Below are 14,937 nucleotides of genomic sequence, written 5' to 3' on the forward strand. Positions count from 1 at the left end.
GTTGTGTTATCGGTTACCATGGGAACTGTTTACTGACCAATCATTGAGAGAAGAGGGTTCGGAAAGAAACCCATACAGACCCGAGAGGCGGGACAAAGCGAGACCAATAGAAACAGGAAATGAAGACGATTTCGCCACATCCGGGACTGCCCCTGGCGCCTGCGCTCTGTGCTAGGGAGGCCAGTGACGTCCGGTTGAGTCCAAGATGGCGCCTGTTGGCTGGTCCTGTTGCCGGTGAGGGGCTCAGGGCCGGAGGAGCGGGGACCCTCTGGTAGGTGAGGGGGAGTTGCGCGGTTGCGGAGCTCCGGCCGCCTCCACATCTTTGCGCTCTGTCTTCTGCAGGTGACAGGAGTGCAGCCTCCGCCTGCCTGACGTCCCTCGGGAGACCCTGCTCCTCTCTTCGCTGCCGCGGCCATGTCTGGGCCCGGCAACAAACGCGCCGCTGGGGATGGGGGTTCGGGGCCCCCAGAGAAGAAGTTGAGCCGCGAGGAGAAGACCACCACCACGCTTATAGAGCCCATTCGCCTGGGAGGCATCTCTTCCACGGTTCGTGGGTTTCTGCCTCAGTCCTCAAAACTTGCTAGAACTCCCATTTGTTTTCTCTCCACATCGTCCTGAACTTAACACCCAATTCCCCAAGCTTAGCAAGATCCACCTTACGGAACACTCTGTTGAAGGAAACCGAGGACACGACGTCAGTCTTCCCTTTACAGATAGGAAAACGGGTTCCCACAGGGCGTGTGGCTTGTCACAGACTTCAGTAGGAAGAGGCAGAAGCAGAACATGACCCGCCTCACAACCGAGACGCTTTCTCTGTGGGTGTCTGAGCTTCGTTAAGTCCTAATGGCAGTTCATCTGGGGAAGGTCCCCAGTCCCTTCCGTTGCCTTTGCTTTTCTTGTCTTTCTCTGTGATTGGGTTCTGGGGCCCTGCTTGACCCTCTTCTTGGCCCCTTTATTTCCTTGGTAGGAGGAGATGGACCTCAAGGTTCTGCAGTTCAAGAACAAGAAACTTGCAGAGCGGCTGGAACAGAGACAGGCATGTGAAGACGAACTCCGAGAACGAATTGAGAAGCTGGAGAAGCGGCAGGCCACAGATGACGCCACCCTCCTCATTGTCAACCGCTACTGGGCCCAGGTGGATGCCGCTTTTCTTTCGAAGACCTGGCCTTGATCCAACTGCCAATCCTCAGACCCCTCTACTAGGAAAGGAGTATCAGGCTGGGAAGCACCTGAGGGATTCATAACATTTTTGGTGCTTTCTCCCTTCAGCTGGATGAAACTGTGGAAGCCCTTCTCCGACACCATGAGAGCCAGGGGGAGCTGTCTTCAGGGACAGAGGCATCTGGGACCCAGGAGGGGCCGACACGTGATGAGACCCCTCTCACAGAGCCAGGGACTTCGGAGCTGAGGGGTAGGGCCAGAGCCCTAGGATCTGGGAAGCTTAATTACATTCTGGGAAGGGTCCTGGAGAGGAGGGGACTTTGATATTAGGCTGCCGAATTCCCTGCCTGCTAACAGACAATTGATTTCATATCTAGGCCGCAAGGGCAGTGGGTAAGAACACAGGCTTTGAAATCTGAGTGATATGGTTAAGAGTGCAATTCAAAAAGTATTAAATGTTGACCATGTACTTGGCATTGTTGTAGATTTGGAGGAAACAAAAATAACAAGAGATAACTTAACTGCCCCAACCATTAGGGAAGGAAGTGATTAAAACCACAGGAAAGAAGTGGGGGCTGCTGAAAGGGAGTTAGTGTGTTTGCACTTTAGCTTAGATAGGGGAAGGCAGAGAAGGCTTCCCTTAGGAAGTGATTTGGTAGCTCTCTGGTCTTAGGGACATCACCTCCCTGAACTTCTATTATTTCACTTTTAAGATGGGGATAACACAGTATTGCAGGTGTTGGTTATGTTGATTCAGTAAGCTATAGAGTGCTGAAGGGCTCAGTCTGGAACTTGGTACAGAGTGGTGGTGACTGTTGCTGTTGTCCTCACGAGGGTCTGTCCGTCCCTCCCAGAACCCCTGCCAATGCAGCTGCGGCCCCCTCTCAGTGAGCCAGCCTTGGCTTTTGTGGTGGCCCTTGGTGCAAGCAGTAGTGAGGAGGTGGAGCTGCAGCTGCAGGGCCGCATGGAGTTCTCCAAGGCAGCTGTGTCCCGTGTCGTAGAGGCCTCTGACCGCCTGCAGCGCCGGGTGGAAGAACTCTGTCAACGAGTATACAGCCGAGGTTAGTTCTTTATGCTCCCACCCCAAACGTGCCCCAACTTCCATTTACCTCTTCATGGTATCCCCTCCTCAGTGCCCCTAGCCCAGAGGCAGCCACAGTTCCCCGGGGGATAAATCAGCTACATTCTCAGGTTAAACTGTCAGTGGGGGATCTGGCTTTGATTTTTGGAGTTGAGGTCTAGAGAGATGGGTGGAAGCAGTTGTTGATACTGAGGGAGGGGTCCTCCTCCCTTGGGGCTGGAGACCTCTTGGGAGCACTTTTCACAGATCTTAGTGGCAGTTACTGATCCTTCCAAGGCATAGCAGCAAGGGCCCAGCCTTAGTTCTGTCAGTCCCTCCTGGGTGTTCTGGGCAGATGGCTCTCCTCTCTGAGCTGGTTTCCTCCTTTGTACGTTGAGGATAGATTCCTGGCTGTGTCATGAGAAAGTGGCAAGACAGCTGCTGGATCACACTGGGCACATAGCAGACTCCAAAATGAGCTAGTACTTTGACCCACTGCCCTGGGCTTGGCTCTTACCTGAGTCCTGCCTTCCCAGGGGACAGTGAGCCTCCCGGTGAGACGGCTCGGGCACGTACCCGGGAGCTGGGCCGTGAGAATCGGCGGCTACAGGACTTGGCCACCCAACTACAGGAGAAGCACCACCGCATCTCATTGGAGGTGGGAGTTGGGATTTTGGGGTGGGGTTGGAACCAGGACAGGGTTTGGATTAGTTGGACACCCAAGGATCTCGGGGAGCCAAGTTTGTCATCTAAGCCTCTGTCCCCTTCATCGTCCCCAGTACTCTGAGCTCCAGGATAAAGTGACATCTGCAGAGACCAAAGTGCTGGAGATGGAGACGACAGTAGAGGACCTACAGTGGGACATTGAGAAGTTGCGGAAGCGGGAGCAAAAACTTAATAAGCACCTGGCAGAAGCCTTAGAGCAGGTGAGGTTCAGGCGCTGGGTCAGATGGAGCCTGAACAGAGTACTTGGGGCCCTAACTTCTCTTCTCCACACCCATATGTCCATCTCTTCTCTTCACAGCTCAATTCTGGCTACTATGTGTCTGGGAGCTCTTCAGGCTTCCAGGGGGGCCAGATCACACTCAGCATGCAGAAGGTGAGCAGCAGCATTCTTCCTGGTCCCTCCCGCAACCTTTTCTCTACTGTACCGTTGAACTTCCCCCTTAGAATTAAGGACAAACGTCAGCTGTGGTCCTGGAGGTCTTTCCCTGTCACTTACAGTGTTCTTTGTTTGATTGTTTCATATTGTATTCAGTAAATAGTTGCTGAATACTGAATGTTAGGTACTCTGTAGAAAGCAGTTATTTTGGAGAACAAAACAGAAACCTATCATGGAACATAAGTTCTAGTTGGGGGAGTTAATAGGAAGTAGGTAAATTGTATATCAGTTGATTAAAAGTCAGTTCAGTTCCGTTGCTTAGTTGTGTCCGACTCTTTGCAACCCCATGGACTGCAGCATGCCAGGCCCCCGTGTCCATCACTAACTCCCGGAGTTTACTCAAACTCATGTCTGTTGAGTCGGTGATGCCATCCAGCCATCTCATCCTATGTCATCCCCTTCTCCTCTCACCTTCAATCTTTCCCAGCATCAGAGTCTTTTCAAATGAGTCAGTTCTTCACATCAGGTGGGCAGAGTATTGGAGCTTCAGCATCAGTCCTTCCAATGAATATTCAGGACTGATTTCCTTTAGGATGGACTGGTTGAATATCCTTGCTGTCCAAGGGATTAAAAGTACCACTGAGGAAAGAGGTGTTGGTTGTGTTGGTTGTGTTGGAGTCATTTGGCATTCATGTTGTGGGCCTTGCTGCAACTGTCCCATTCCCTGTCCTGCTTTTGCTCTCTCACTTCTTGGTCACTGAACTTTTTCTTTCTTTTTTTGGTGCTGTAGAGTCATTGTTCCCTGTTCTCGTTTCCTCAGCTTGTTTTTCAGCTCTTCCAGGAAGGCTTCCCTGACCCCCTGTCAGATACAAGCCTTGGTTCCCAGCACTGACCTTGCAATATTACATTTTCTCCTACTTGACTAGGAACACTTAGGAAAGTGCCTGGGTCTGGCTTGTCCCTGGGCCTTCAGAATCCATTACTGCTCCACATAGGGGAGCTTGGGCAGAGCATGTGGTGGGGCTGTGAGGGACGGATGCCTCATGCCCTGGCCCTGCCTCCCACTGACCTCCCCACTCCACAGTTTGAAATGCTGAATGCAGAGTTGGAGGAAAATCAGGAATTGGCCAATAGCCGCATGGCAGAGTTGGAGAAGCTGCAGGCCGAACTTCAGGGGGCCGTGCGGACCAATGAGCGCCTCAAGGTGAGTTGTGTTTGGGGCTGGGAAGGCCTTAGCCTGTAGGGTGGGCTCTCCCTGAGCTCTCCTTCCTTTTGCTGAGTGAGTTCAGATACCCTGCCCCTAGGTAGCACTGCGGAGCCTTCCCGAGGAGGTGGTCCGGGAGACGGGGGAGTACCGGATGCTGCAGGCACAGTTCTCACTGCTCTACAATGAGTCTCTGCAAGTGAAGACCCAGCTGGACGAGGCCCGTGGGCTGCTGCTGGCCACCAAGAATTCCCACCTGAGGCACATTGAGCACATGGAGGTATGCCCATGGAACAGGGGTAAGGGTCAGGCCCTCTGGGTTAGGTTGTTCATGGGTCAAGGGTGTCAGAGCCCGGGGTGCCTGCCAGGGATCCCTTGGGAATAAATTCTTCCTAAGCTACTGAGATCTGAGGTTGAGGGTGGGCTTAACATGAGCCCAGGGCTTCTGTGGGTCCTTAATGCCTCACCTCACAGAGTGATGAGCTGGGGCTGCAGAAGAAGCTACGCACCGAGGTTATACAGCTGGAGGACACACTGGCCCAGGTTCGCAAGGAGTACGAGATGCTGCGCATCGAGTTTGAACAGAACCTGGCGGCCAACGAGCAGGCGGGTATGTGGCGAGGACAAGGTCGAAGTGGGGCCTTTTGTGGGATTGCTGGGCCCTGGTGTGGCCAGATGCTTGTCCAGAGGTTAAGTCCCTTCCTTTCACAGAGCCTGATCTCCCTGTGGAAAATGGGGACCCCACCACATGGCTCAAAGGTGCAGTGAGGCTTACAGCTGCCCCTGGTGACTGATGGTGCTGACTCTGCCAGAACAGGAGCTGTCAGCCCCATCCGTGATTCTCTGGCCTTTAGGGCACTTCTCTACTAGTTCATTTTACAAAGGTTTATTGAACACCTCTTTTGAGCCAGGCTCAGTTCTAAGCTTTGGAATTAAACCAGTGAACAAAATACAAAGAATCCCTGCTGTTGTGGAGCTGTGTTACAGGAAGGGAGGACAGACAACGAAGGAGGGAAAAACTGAACGTGTATGTTAGGTAGTGACAAGTATATCAAGAAAAGTAAAGCAAGGAAGGAAGATGAGGTAGGAGAAATGCCAGGGAGATGAAACCAAGAAGGTGGCATTTGTTTAAAAAGCTAAAGGAAGTGGACTAACTTACTTTGGTGAATTTACAGTTATGTGTTCCTTTGAAGGAAATCTGGAAATATTTTAGAAATCTGCATTAGCAGAAATAACACACAGCATCAGATTACATTTGGGTGAATTTTCTTCAGTTATCTGCTGAGCTTACTTTCTGTATAAGGCTTCAGTTGTCCTCTCCTTGTAGTGGGAATGATGGTCCTGCCTCTCCCCTCACTGAGGGGCTGGGCCCCTAACCCAGGGACCAGTCTGACCGTGGTTTCCTGTACTCCTCCAGGGCCCATCAACCGCGAGATGCGCCACCTGATCAGCAGCCTACAGAACCACAACCACCAGCTAAAGGGGGATGCCCAGCGATACAAGCGGAAACTGCGCGAAGTGCAGGCCGAGATTGCCAAGGTGAGGAGCGGGCTACCTGGGGCAGGCTGTGACTAGGCCCCAGTGAGCATGTCTCACCTCAGCCCTGTTCTTTCTCTGCTCTGCAGCTCCGGGCCCAGGCCAGTGGCTCTACTCACTCCATCCCCAGCCTGGGCCACCCAGAGGACTCCAGCCTTGGTGCCTCAGTCCCAGGGAAAGAAGAGGGTGGGCTTGGCCCTGTTGGTGCCCCTGACACCAGAAAGGAGATGGCTTCCATGCCTGGCGCTGCCATTACTACCTCGTCAGCGAAGAAGGAAGACCTGGTGCCCTCTGAGGAAGAGACCCAGGCCCTGACCCCCGGGGCCCAGGGACCCTCCTCCCGGGGCCGAGAACCTGAGGCCAGACCCAAGCGGGAGCTTCGGGAGCGAGAAGGGCCTGTTCTGGGACCCCCATCTGTAGCCTCGGCTCTCTCAAGGGCTGATCGGGAGAAGGCCAAAGTGGAAGAGGCCAAGAGGAAGGAATCAGAACTCCTCAAAGGTCTCCGAGTAGAGCTCAAGTGAGGCCCTGTTCTTTTCTCCCTCCCATCCTTGCCCAGTGGCCTCCAGCTCTACTCACCCAGCTTTCCTCCTGTGCCTCCCCTAGGAAGGCCCAGGAAAGCCAGAAGGAGATGAAGTTGCTGCTGGACATGTATAAGTCTGCACCCAAGGAACAGCGGGATAAGGTGCAGCTCATGGCAGCGGAACGCAAGGCCAAGGCTGAGGTGAGGGCAGGTAGGGTCTGTGGGATGTGCAGAAAGGCTGTCCCAGGGCGGGGGGGGGGGGGCAGTAACCAGACTCGAGCCCTGGGTCAGCAGGAAGCAGTGATAAGAGAGCTCCCTCCTGGTGGTTATAGGTCGATGAACTCCGGGGCCGCATCCGGGAGCTGGAGGAGAGGGATCGGAGGGAGAGCAAGAAGATCGCGGACGAGGATGCCCTGCGGCGCATTCGTCAGGCGGAGGAGCAGATCGAACACCTGCAGCGCAAGTTGGGTGCCACTAAGCAGGTGCGATCCCCACCCCACCCCCAGCTTTGAAAGTTGGCATTCCTTAAACCTCCTGGTCTAGCGCATGGCTTGGGTCCACTCTGTGGGTCTTTGTACAGCCGTGTTTTCCTGTGGTTTCCCCACAGTTGATCTTGTCCGTCTCCCACGTTCCATCTTGCCCCTGCCCACTTGCTGCAGGAGGAGGAGGCCCTGCTGTCAGAGATGGATGTGACTGGCCAGGCCTTTGAGGACATGCAGGAGCAAAATGGGCGGCTGCTCCAGCAGCTGCGAGAAAAGGATGACGCCAACTTCAAGCTGATGTCAGAGCGGATCAAAGCCAACCAGATTCATAAGCTGCTGCGGGAGGAGAAGGACGAGCTGGGCGAGCAGGTTCTTGGCCTCAAGTCCCAGGTAGGGCTGCTCCGGGCTTGTTAGGGTAGAACTGGAGAGGTAGGGCTCCCCAGCACTGAGTCCCCCCTCCACTCCTGTCCTCAGGTGGATGCCCAGCTGCTGACTGTGCAGAAGCTGGAGGAAAAAGAGCGAGCCTTGCAGGGCAGCCTCGGAAGTGTGGAGAAGGAGCTGACACTACGCAGCCAGGCCCTGGAGCTCAACAAGAGGAAGGTGAGGCAGATTACCTGGGCCAGAGCCTGGCTCTGCTTCCCTCCACAGCCCCGTTCATGTCTCAGACACTTAATGTGTGCCAGACCCTGTGCTGAGGACTTTCCCTGTTGGGTCATGTTTCAGCCTTAAAATAATCCTACAACAGTTTTTGTTGTTATCTACTTTTCTGTAAGGGAGAAGGCTGAGGTTTAGGGAGGTAGTTGACTTGCTCAAGAAAGAGTGGAAGTGGAATTTGGGCCTTGGTCTTCTTGATTCTACAACCCATGTGTTGACCACTGCACTGTTTACCTGTTTCTGTCACATAGTTGTATTAACTCTTAAGAAACGTCTCTAGCTCATGGTAGTTGTTCTTCTGAGGGGAACAGAGTCAGGAATGACATCACTCCTCCAGGTCATGGTAAGGGCTTAACATTGACTTTCATCTTTTTTCTCCCCCTGGACTTCTCTCTGCTTGGTTCATTCATTTAAGCAGTGTTAGTCATGCTCTTGCTGTGTACCAGGACCTACACTGCGTGCTGGGGAGATCACAAGAACAAAACACCTCTGCTGGGAGTGGGAGCTTCCAGGAGCAGAGAGCAAGCCGATAATCCCACAGATTAAGGAACTGTTTCAGATCACAGCATGTCTTTGTTTGGCCGCACTGCATGGCTTGTTAGACCACGGCAGTGAAGGCCTGGAATCCTAACCACGTGGCCACCAGGAAACTCACGGCATGTCTTACGAAGGAAATACAAGTGTATGAAAGAAAAACAGGAGAGCCTTTCTCAGGAGGTGACATTTGAGCTGAGGCTTCAGAGAGCTGCAGAGAGAAAGTCTGTGTGTTGGGGGAGTTGAGGGGAGCAGAGAACCCTGTGGAGGCTTAGAGACAGGAGAGAGGGTTATGCAGGTGAGGAGCCAGAAGTGCTGGGAATGAGGAGCCTCGCCTCCTAGGTGAGGCTGGTGGGGTCAGGAGACAGAATCAGTTCTAGTGAAGATGTTGGACTTATCCCAAGAGCAGGAACCACTGGACAGTTGACATAAGCATCTGTGGGCCATGGCTCCACAGGCTTGACTCCGCAGGCTCAGGCCAACTGTGCCCCTCCTCCCCATTCCACCCACCTCAGGCTGTGGAAGCAGCCCAACTGGCCGAGGACCTGAAGGTGCAGCTGGAGCATGTGCAGACACGGCTGCGAGAGATCCAACCTTGCCTGGCCGAGAGCCGGGCTGCGCGGGAGAAAGAGAGCTTCAACCTCAAGAGGGCTCAGGTGTGTGGCCGGCAGGGGGTGGAGGCGGGGGGTGGTCAGCAGGTTTGAATTGAGGGCCCTTGCACTCAGCCTCCCCCCTCTCTTGCCCCAGGAGGACATCTCCCGGCTGCGGCGCAAGCTGGAGAAGCAGAGGAAGGTGGAAGTTTATGCAGATGCTGATGAAATCCTCCAGGAGGAGATCAAGGAATACAAGGTAGGGCTGTGGAACTAGGTTGTGCTCCATGAACCTGAGAAATCTCGATTGGGAGTTGGTGAGAGCTCCAGGGGGTAGTCCGGGGAACCCAGAAATAAGATAGGATAGCAAAACCTGGGCAGAATCCATTGTGGAGAATCAAGACAGCTCTCAAGTGTGGTACACGTACTCCATGCCAGATAGAGTGCTGGGTGTGGGAGGACTGGGACCTATACCTAGTCTTGGGTCTCTTGAAACTGACAGTCTGCCAAAGGAGGCAGCCAAGTAATTCTTTCCTCTGAGTGATGAGCAGTGTGATGGCAGAGGCCAGAGGGGTTGGAGCAGTCAGGGGAGGCCCTTAATAGCCCTGGGGGGGAGGGGGGCACAGTCCGCCAACTTCCTGAAGGAATAGCCTCCAAAGGAAAACTGAAGAGTGAGTCATGGTTGGCCGTGAGGAATGGAGATGGAAGGGTCCCAGCAAAGGGAGAGATAGAGGTGGAGGCTGCTAGTTAAGGGAGACATGCTGGAGGACACGGCTGGGCAGTGGCAGCTAAGAGGGCAGAGCATGGGCCTTTGGTTAGTCACAACCTGGGGGGCGGGGGAGGCGGTGTTGGGCAGTGTCAGATCCTGAAGGTTAGGGAGCCAGGTTGAGATTCTTGGCTTGTTCAGTAGTCAGTGTGGACACATCCAAGGGTTTTAGACTAGAGACTGTGACGTCTCAAGGATACTGAGGGTGAGGAACTTACTCGTGGGACTCCTTGGGAGGCTGTCTGGGAGGACAAAGGAGAAGGGCTGGTGTGAAAGACAGAGGCTTTGGGGGATTGTCAGCAGAGGCGAAGGCAGAAGCCATGTGGAACTGGTCACTCAGGGAGTGCCTGTGGCGTGAGACGAAACGGGTCATTTTCCCTGAGCAACCTCAAAGCTTAAATAATGGACGGAGGAGGAATTTCTCTGGTAGTCCAGTGGCTAGGACTCCACACTGCCAATTCCGGGGTCCTGGTTCAATCCCTGGTCAGGGAACTAGATCCCACATGCCACAACTAAGACCCAGCACAATGAAATCAATAATTTTTTTTAAAAAGGAAGGAGAGAAAAAAAAAAAGGAGAGCCATGTAGAGGGAGATGACTGGGGAAGAGTTTCAAGGAGGCAGGGATGAGTGAGTTCAGAGCTGCCAAGAAGGCATGTGAAGCAAGTGATGAAAGATACCCTTTGTGTTTGACAGTCTTGGGAATGGTTGTTGGGTAGAGGTGAAGGTCAGATCACCTAGACTCTCACCTGGAGTGAAGAAAAGATGGAGGGTGAGTCAGTAAAAAGACAATCTTTTGGAGCAGTTTGACCTTGTAGGGGTGGAGACAGCTGAAAGGGGAGAAGGGAAGGACTTTTGGAGAAGTTGCAGACTGTGGAGACTGTGAAATGCTGGTGGGTAGGATTCTGAGAGCTAGAGAAGGGTTGTTACTTGTGGGGAGTGGCTGAGGTGGTGGACTGAGCTGGGATTTCAGGCAGGACAGAGGAAGATTATTGGGAATGCTGCGTGGAGGGAATTTCTTACCTGGAGTAGTAGGTGAGACCTTTCAGCAAGTGGGAAATTTCAAGATAAAGAGAGATTTATAAAACCTCCATAGAGAGAAATGAATCAAGTGACCCACAACAGGATCTCTGGGCAGCACCAGGGATGGGCCCAGTTGAGGGTTGAGAGCAGCAGATTTCTAGTGGCACTACCATGCCCAGCTGTGACTTAGCAGGTAGAAAGTAAACAGTCAGCTTAAGCCAGGACTGGGCTTTTGCCAAAGAAGGCTAGTGGGGCAAGGGATGAAACCCCAGTGCAGAGGGGCTCAGGCTGGAGCCCGTGGGTCCTTGACCTTTAGCAGGGACTTGTGACCACTGGCCATCACCACCCAGGTTAGAGTCTAGACTGTGTTACTATCTAGTTTTGAAACCTGGGCTCCCTGGCCTGTTTCCTCATGTGGAAAGTGCTTATCCCTACCTCCCAGGGCTATCGTGAGAGTTAGGTGCAGCCTTCTGTGGGGTGGTCTGAGTGAACCACCTCTTGCTGTCAGCTTGGGATCTGGGCACTGTCAGGACTGTTCCTGAGTTGACGCCTTTGCCCGGCCCAGGCGCGGTTGACCTGCCCCTGCTGTAACACCCGCAAGAAAGATGCAGTCCTTACCAAGTGCTTCCACGTTTTCTGCTTCGAGTGTGTGCGGGGCCGCTATGAGGCCCGCCAGAGGAAGTGCCCCAAGTGCAACGCCGCCTTTGGTGCCCACGACTTCCACCGTGTCTACATCAGCTGAACACGTAACTCAGGGGACTTTGGAACACCATGGACCCTGGGGGCTGTGCCTCCAGTCTCACCCCACCCCACATCCAGTGTCCCCGACCTTCCATTCTGGACCCTGTGGGCCAAGCCCCTCCCCACATCGTTGGTTCAGGGGGCTTAGTGCATGCTAGTGGGTGTGGGATTGGCCAAGCTGTTTCACCTTTTCCCCATGGTCAGAACTCCAGCCTAGGAGGCACTCGCCCTGCAGGAAAGGTCTGCTGTGAGAGCCCTGAGGGGCCCAGAGGACTCAAGGAAACTTTCTGGCAGCTGGCCCTAACCCTTCTCCAGCTTTTTCTACAGGCCCATCCCAGCCAAAAAGTGGAAATTCCCCAAGCTGTGACCTCCCACACAAGTGGAGGCTCACTACCTACTTAACACACCCACAAGTTAGGACCAGGGGTGGGTCAGGTCCTCAGCTCCTTGCTTTGAGACGGCCCTGGGGCCAAGGGATACTTTCCTTCACTCTCGGCTCCCCAGACCTGAGCAGACCTTCCCTTCTGTGGAGTTGCTTGGGCTCTTTGGTCTGGTCTTATGCTAAGAGCATCCCCTTGGTGGGAGCACTGTCCTCTTCTGGGAGGCTCCAAGTTTGCTGCAGTCACGTTGCACTCATCTGGGGAGTGCTGAACCAAGATCATCAGTTTCTATTCTAATCAGACTGCTCCCAATCTCTCCTCCCTTCCCAGGCCCGACTTAACACCCACCTCATGCTTCCCAGGTCTCTGCTGGGTTCCTCACCCCAACCCTGCTTTCATCCGGGTGGCCTTAACTTTAGTGGAGGCAGAACTTCCCATGGGGAAAGGGACAGACTAGCCCGCTGTGCCAACTTCCAATCATTCCAGGTAGAAGAGCTTCATCTAATGCCCTGTGACTGAGCCTGTACCTGTATGATGCTTCTTGTGCTGTCTGCCCAAGTAAACTCTTATGGGCTCTAAGGGCAGTTTGAGGGGGCCCGGGAGGTGGAGCTAGCTGCTGGCAGGTGCAAGGGTCCACTCCGATCCACAGCCCCTGCTCTAAAGATGTCTTTTATAGGCTGTTGTTTTGAATAAACGTCCAACACTCAGCCTATAGTCCGGAGCTAGGCTTCCTGCCCTAAACGTGGGTCCAGGATTTTGGCTGTTAAAACTTATTCCCAGCGCCTCCCTGGCTGGTGAGTGAACCTAGAGGGCCTGCACAGATCAGACTTCACTCTTGGCACCTGCTTATTATACTGTCGTCCGTGGTCCCAGACTGGGCCCGTGGGAGGGGCATGTCTGCAAGGAGAAAGTCGTGGTCAGCACTCAGCCGCCAGCTTGCTCTCCTGTTCCCACCGGGAAGAGCCGTCACTCCCTAGATCTCCGCAGCTCAGGCTTGCCACGCCACGCCCCCCCCCCCCCCACCGCCCGTGATCATTGGCCGCAGGGAAGCCGGGAGCCCCGAGCTGCATCCTGGGAAATGTAGTCCCATGTTTTCACCTAGTGGCAGGTCCTCAGAGGAGAGCCGGGACTGTACACTCAGTCTGGGCCATGTCTTCCCAGCGGCTTTGCCCACCCTTCCCCTACGGATGGACAGACAGGACACCTCAGCGGGTGACTTCCTTCATTGGGACTTGCACAGTCCTCTGGCCACGTTCTCGGGAGCCGCGTCTAGCGGCGCTTGTGGGTTCAGTGTGCTGTTGGGTCCGCAGCCGGACCCTTCGAGGCTGTGCTGGGGCTCGCGCTCGGGACGGTGATGACCAGGCTGGGTGTTGACGCTGGAGCTGGAACTGGAGCCATGGCCACGGGAGCGGTGGCCGGTGTGTCAGCAGTTACCCCCTTGCGCGACCCCACGGCCTTATCAGGAGTCGCACCTTCGCTGGGGCTCGCGGCCTTGTCAGCCTTCGGGCTCCACCTGGCGCCTGAGGTTTCGGCGGGGCCGCAGCGGCTGGTCCAGGTCGGACCCGAGACGGAGACGCGGGCTACATTGACTTCCGGTGCAGGGCTGCCGGCAGTGGGCGCGCTCGCCGAGGCACGAGCCACGGCGGGGGATGGCATCGGGCCGCCGAGGAAGTGTCCGCGGCCCCCGGCAGTGGTGGCCAGGGTGGGGGAAAAACGCAGCAGATTGCATCATAGAGATGCCGTCTGGCTCAGAAAGGAGCGCTGAGCCCTGGAGCAGGTCGAGGTCAGCCAATCCTCTCTCAGCTCTATCCTCTTTCCCAGGAGTCACCTCCACGTGGGCTCCTTACCAAATGCAAGTGACTACGTCACTTCCCCAAATATCTCTCCTAAGCAGTCTCTATATCCAGGGAGGGGTCTAAAAACTCCGAGTCCTCATGCTTAATAGACACCAAACCACTTTCTCAAGCTTGTGCCCAAGGGAGTGGGATAAAAATCCCAAAATTTGTGGGAAGAGCTGCACTCATGCTGCAGGAGGAGCAGTAAGTTCTTCACAAATGTTGGTTTTCCGATGAGCCTGCCCAATACCAGGAAGATCTGCTGTTGGAGCTGGGCAGGCCCTTCCCCCACAGTGTGCTTGATCCCTTCCAAGCACTGGTAAACTCAATGTCTCTGATACCCTGGGCTCTTGGCTGGCCTGTGTGGGTGAGCAGATGTTGGCCTTAGTGGCAAAGGTACCTGTTTTAGCCAGGTTCCAGTGAGATTGGCCAGAGGTTCCAGTGGAGCATTTGATTTCAATCACTCTTAAAAATCCCCTTGGTGGAGAAGGGAATGGCTACCCACTCCAGTATTGCCTGGAGAGTTCCATGGACAGAGGAACCTGGTGAGCTACAGTCCATGGGGTTGCAAAGAGTTAGAGGCAACTGAGTTGACACATACACATTAAATGTTTACATCTAAAAAACAGCAAGGCTCTTTGAAACTTGATTTAAATAAATAACACTTCCCTGGGGCTCTCTGGTGCTATACTCTGCTGGTGTTCCTCTTATCATTTACCAAATTGCCACCATTCATGGCCAGAGTGGGAGGATGGGGGTAAGTTCATGTCACTCCTTAATTCCCCTTTCCCCCAATGGTGTCCTTATCCCCAAGTTACTCCAACAAGGTACCCCACAGTCCAGCCTCTGCTCTCTTGCCTTTTCTCAGTTCCCACCCCACTATGCTCTTAAGCTGACACCTATTATGCATTCTCTAGCTCCCACCCCACTCCTTGACCTGGACACTTACTATTTCCTGTTCCTGCAGCCCTCATCCTTCAGGTCACTGCCTCTAGCCAATTTCCTGCCCCTCTGCTGTGGCAGGTACTATGCCTGGATCCAACCCCTTCTGCTAAGTAAGAACCAATGGGGAACTTGCTAGTGGTCCAGTGGCTAAGACTCTGCATTCCCAAGGCAGGGGGCTCAGGTTCGATCCCTGGTCAGGGAACTAGATCCCACATGCCACAACGAAGAGTTTACCTGCTGCAACCAAGACCCAGTGCCGCCCAGTACTTTTAAAAGAATCAATGGGCTCCAGTGTCTGTTCTTCCTCTGGAGTCCCCTCAGTTTACAGAGGACTCCTGTGCTGATGGACCTCAGTGTCTCCAGGAAGTACAGAATAGTCTTCATTACTTGCTTCATGAAATGCAA

General features: G+C 54.2%; 1 protein-coding gene across 2 annotated transcripts; it reads left to right on the forward strand.

The window, feature by feature from the left end:
- Positions 1-118: 118 nt before the first annotated feature.
- Positions 119-12,459, forward strand: RNF40 (ring finger protein 40). Of its 2 annotated transcripts, none has more exons than XM_070461202.1 (20): positions 119-271; positions 343-546; positions 968-1,135; positions 1,270-1,411; positions 2,016-2,222; positions 2,758-2,879; positions 3,001-3,147; positions 3,246-3,320; positions 4,408-4,527; positions 4,628-4,807; positions 5,002-5,137; positions 5,945-6,066; positions 6,153-6,580; positions 6,667-6,784; positions 6,916-7,065; positions 7,243-7,455; positions 7,540-7,665; positions 8,769-8,909; positions 9,001-9,102; positions 11,197-12,459. In XM_070461202.1, the coding sequence occupies exons 2-20, from the start codon at positions 415-417 to the stop codon at positions 11,371-11,373; spliced, it is 3,006 nt and encodes a 1,001-aa protein (XP_070317303.1). In that variant the 5' UTR covers positions 119-271; positions 343-414; the 3' UTR covers positions 11,374-12,459. The 2 variants fall into 2 exon arrangements, with proteins under 2 accessions (XP_070317303.1, XP_020757252.2); XM_020901593.2 differs by having other exon boundaries at positions 119-234.
- Positions 12,460-14,937: the final 2,478 nt, after the last annotated feature.

Source organism: Odocoileus virginianus, chromosome 33 (genome assembly GCF_023699985.2).
Source record: "Odocoileus virginianus isolate 20LAN1187 ecotype Illinois chromosome 33, Ovbor_1.2, whole genome shotgun sequence".
Lineage (NCBI taxonomy): Eukaryota > Metazoa > Chordata > Mammalia > Artiodactyla > Cervidae > Odocoileus > Odocoileus virginianus.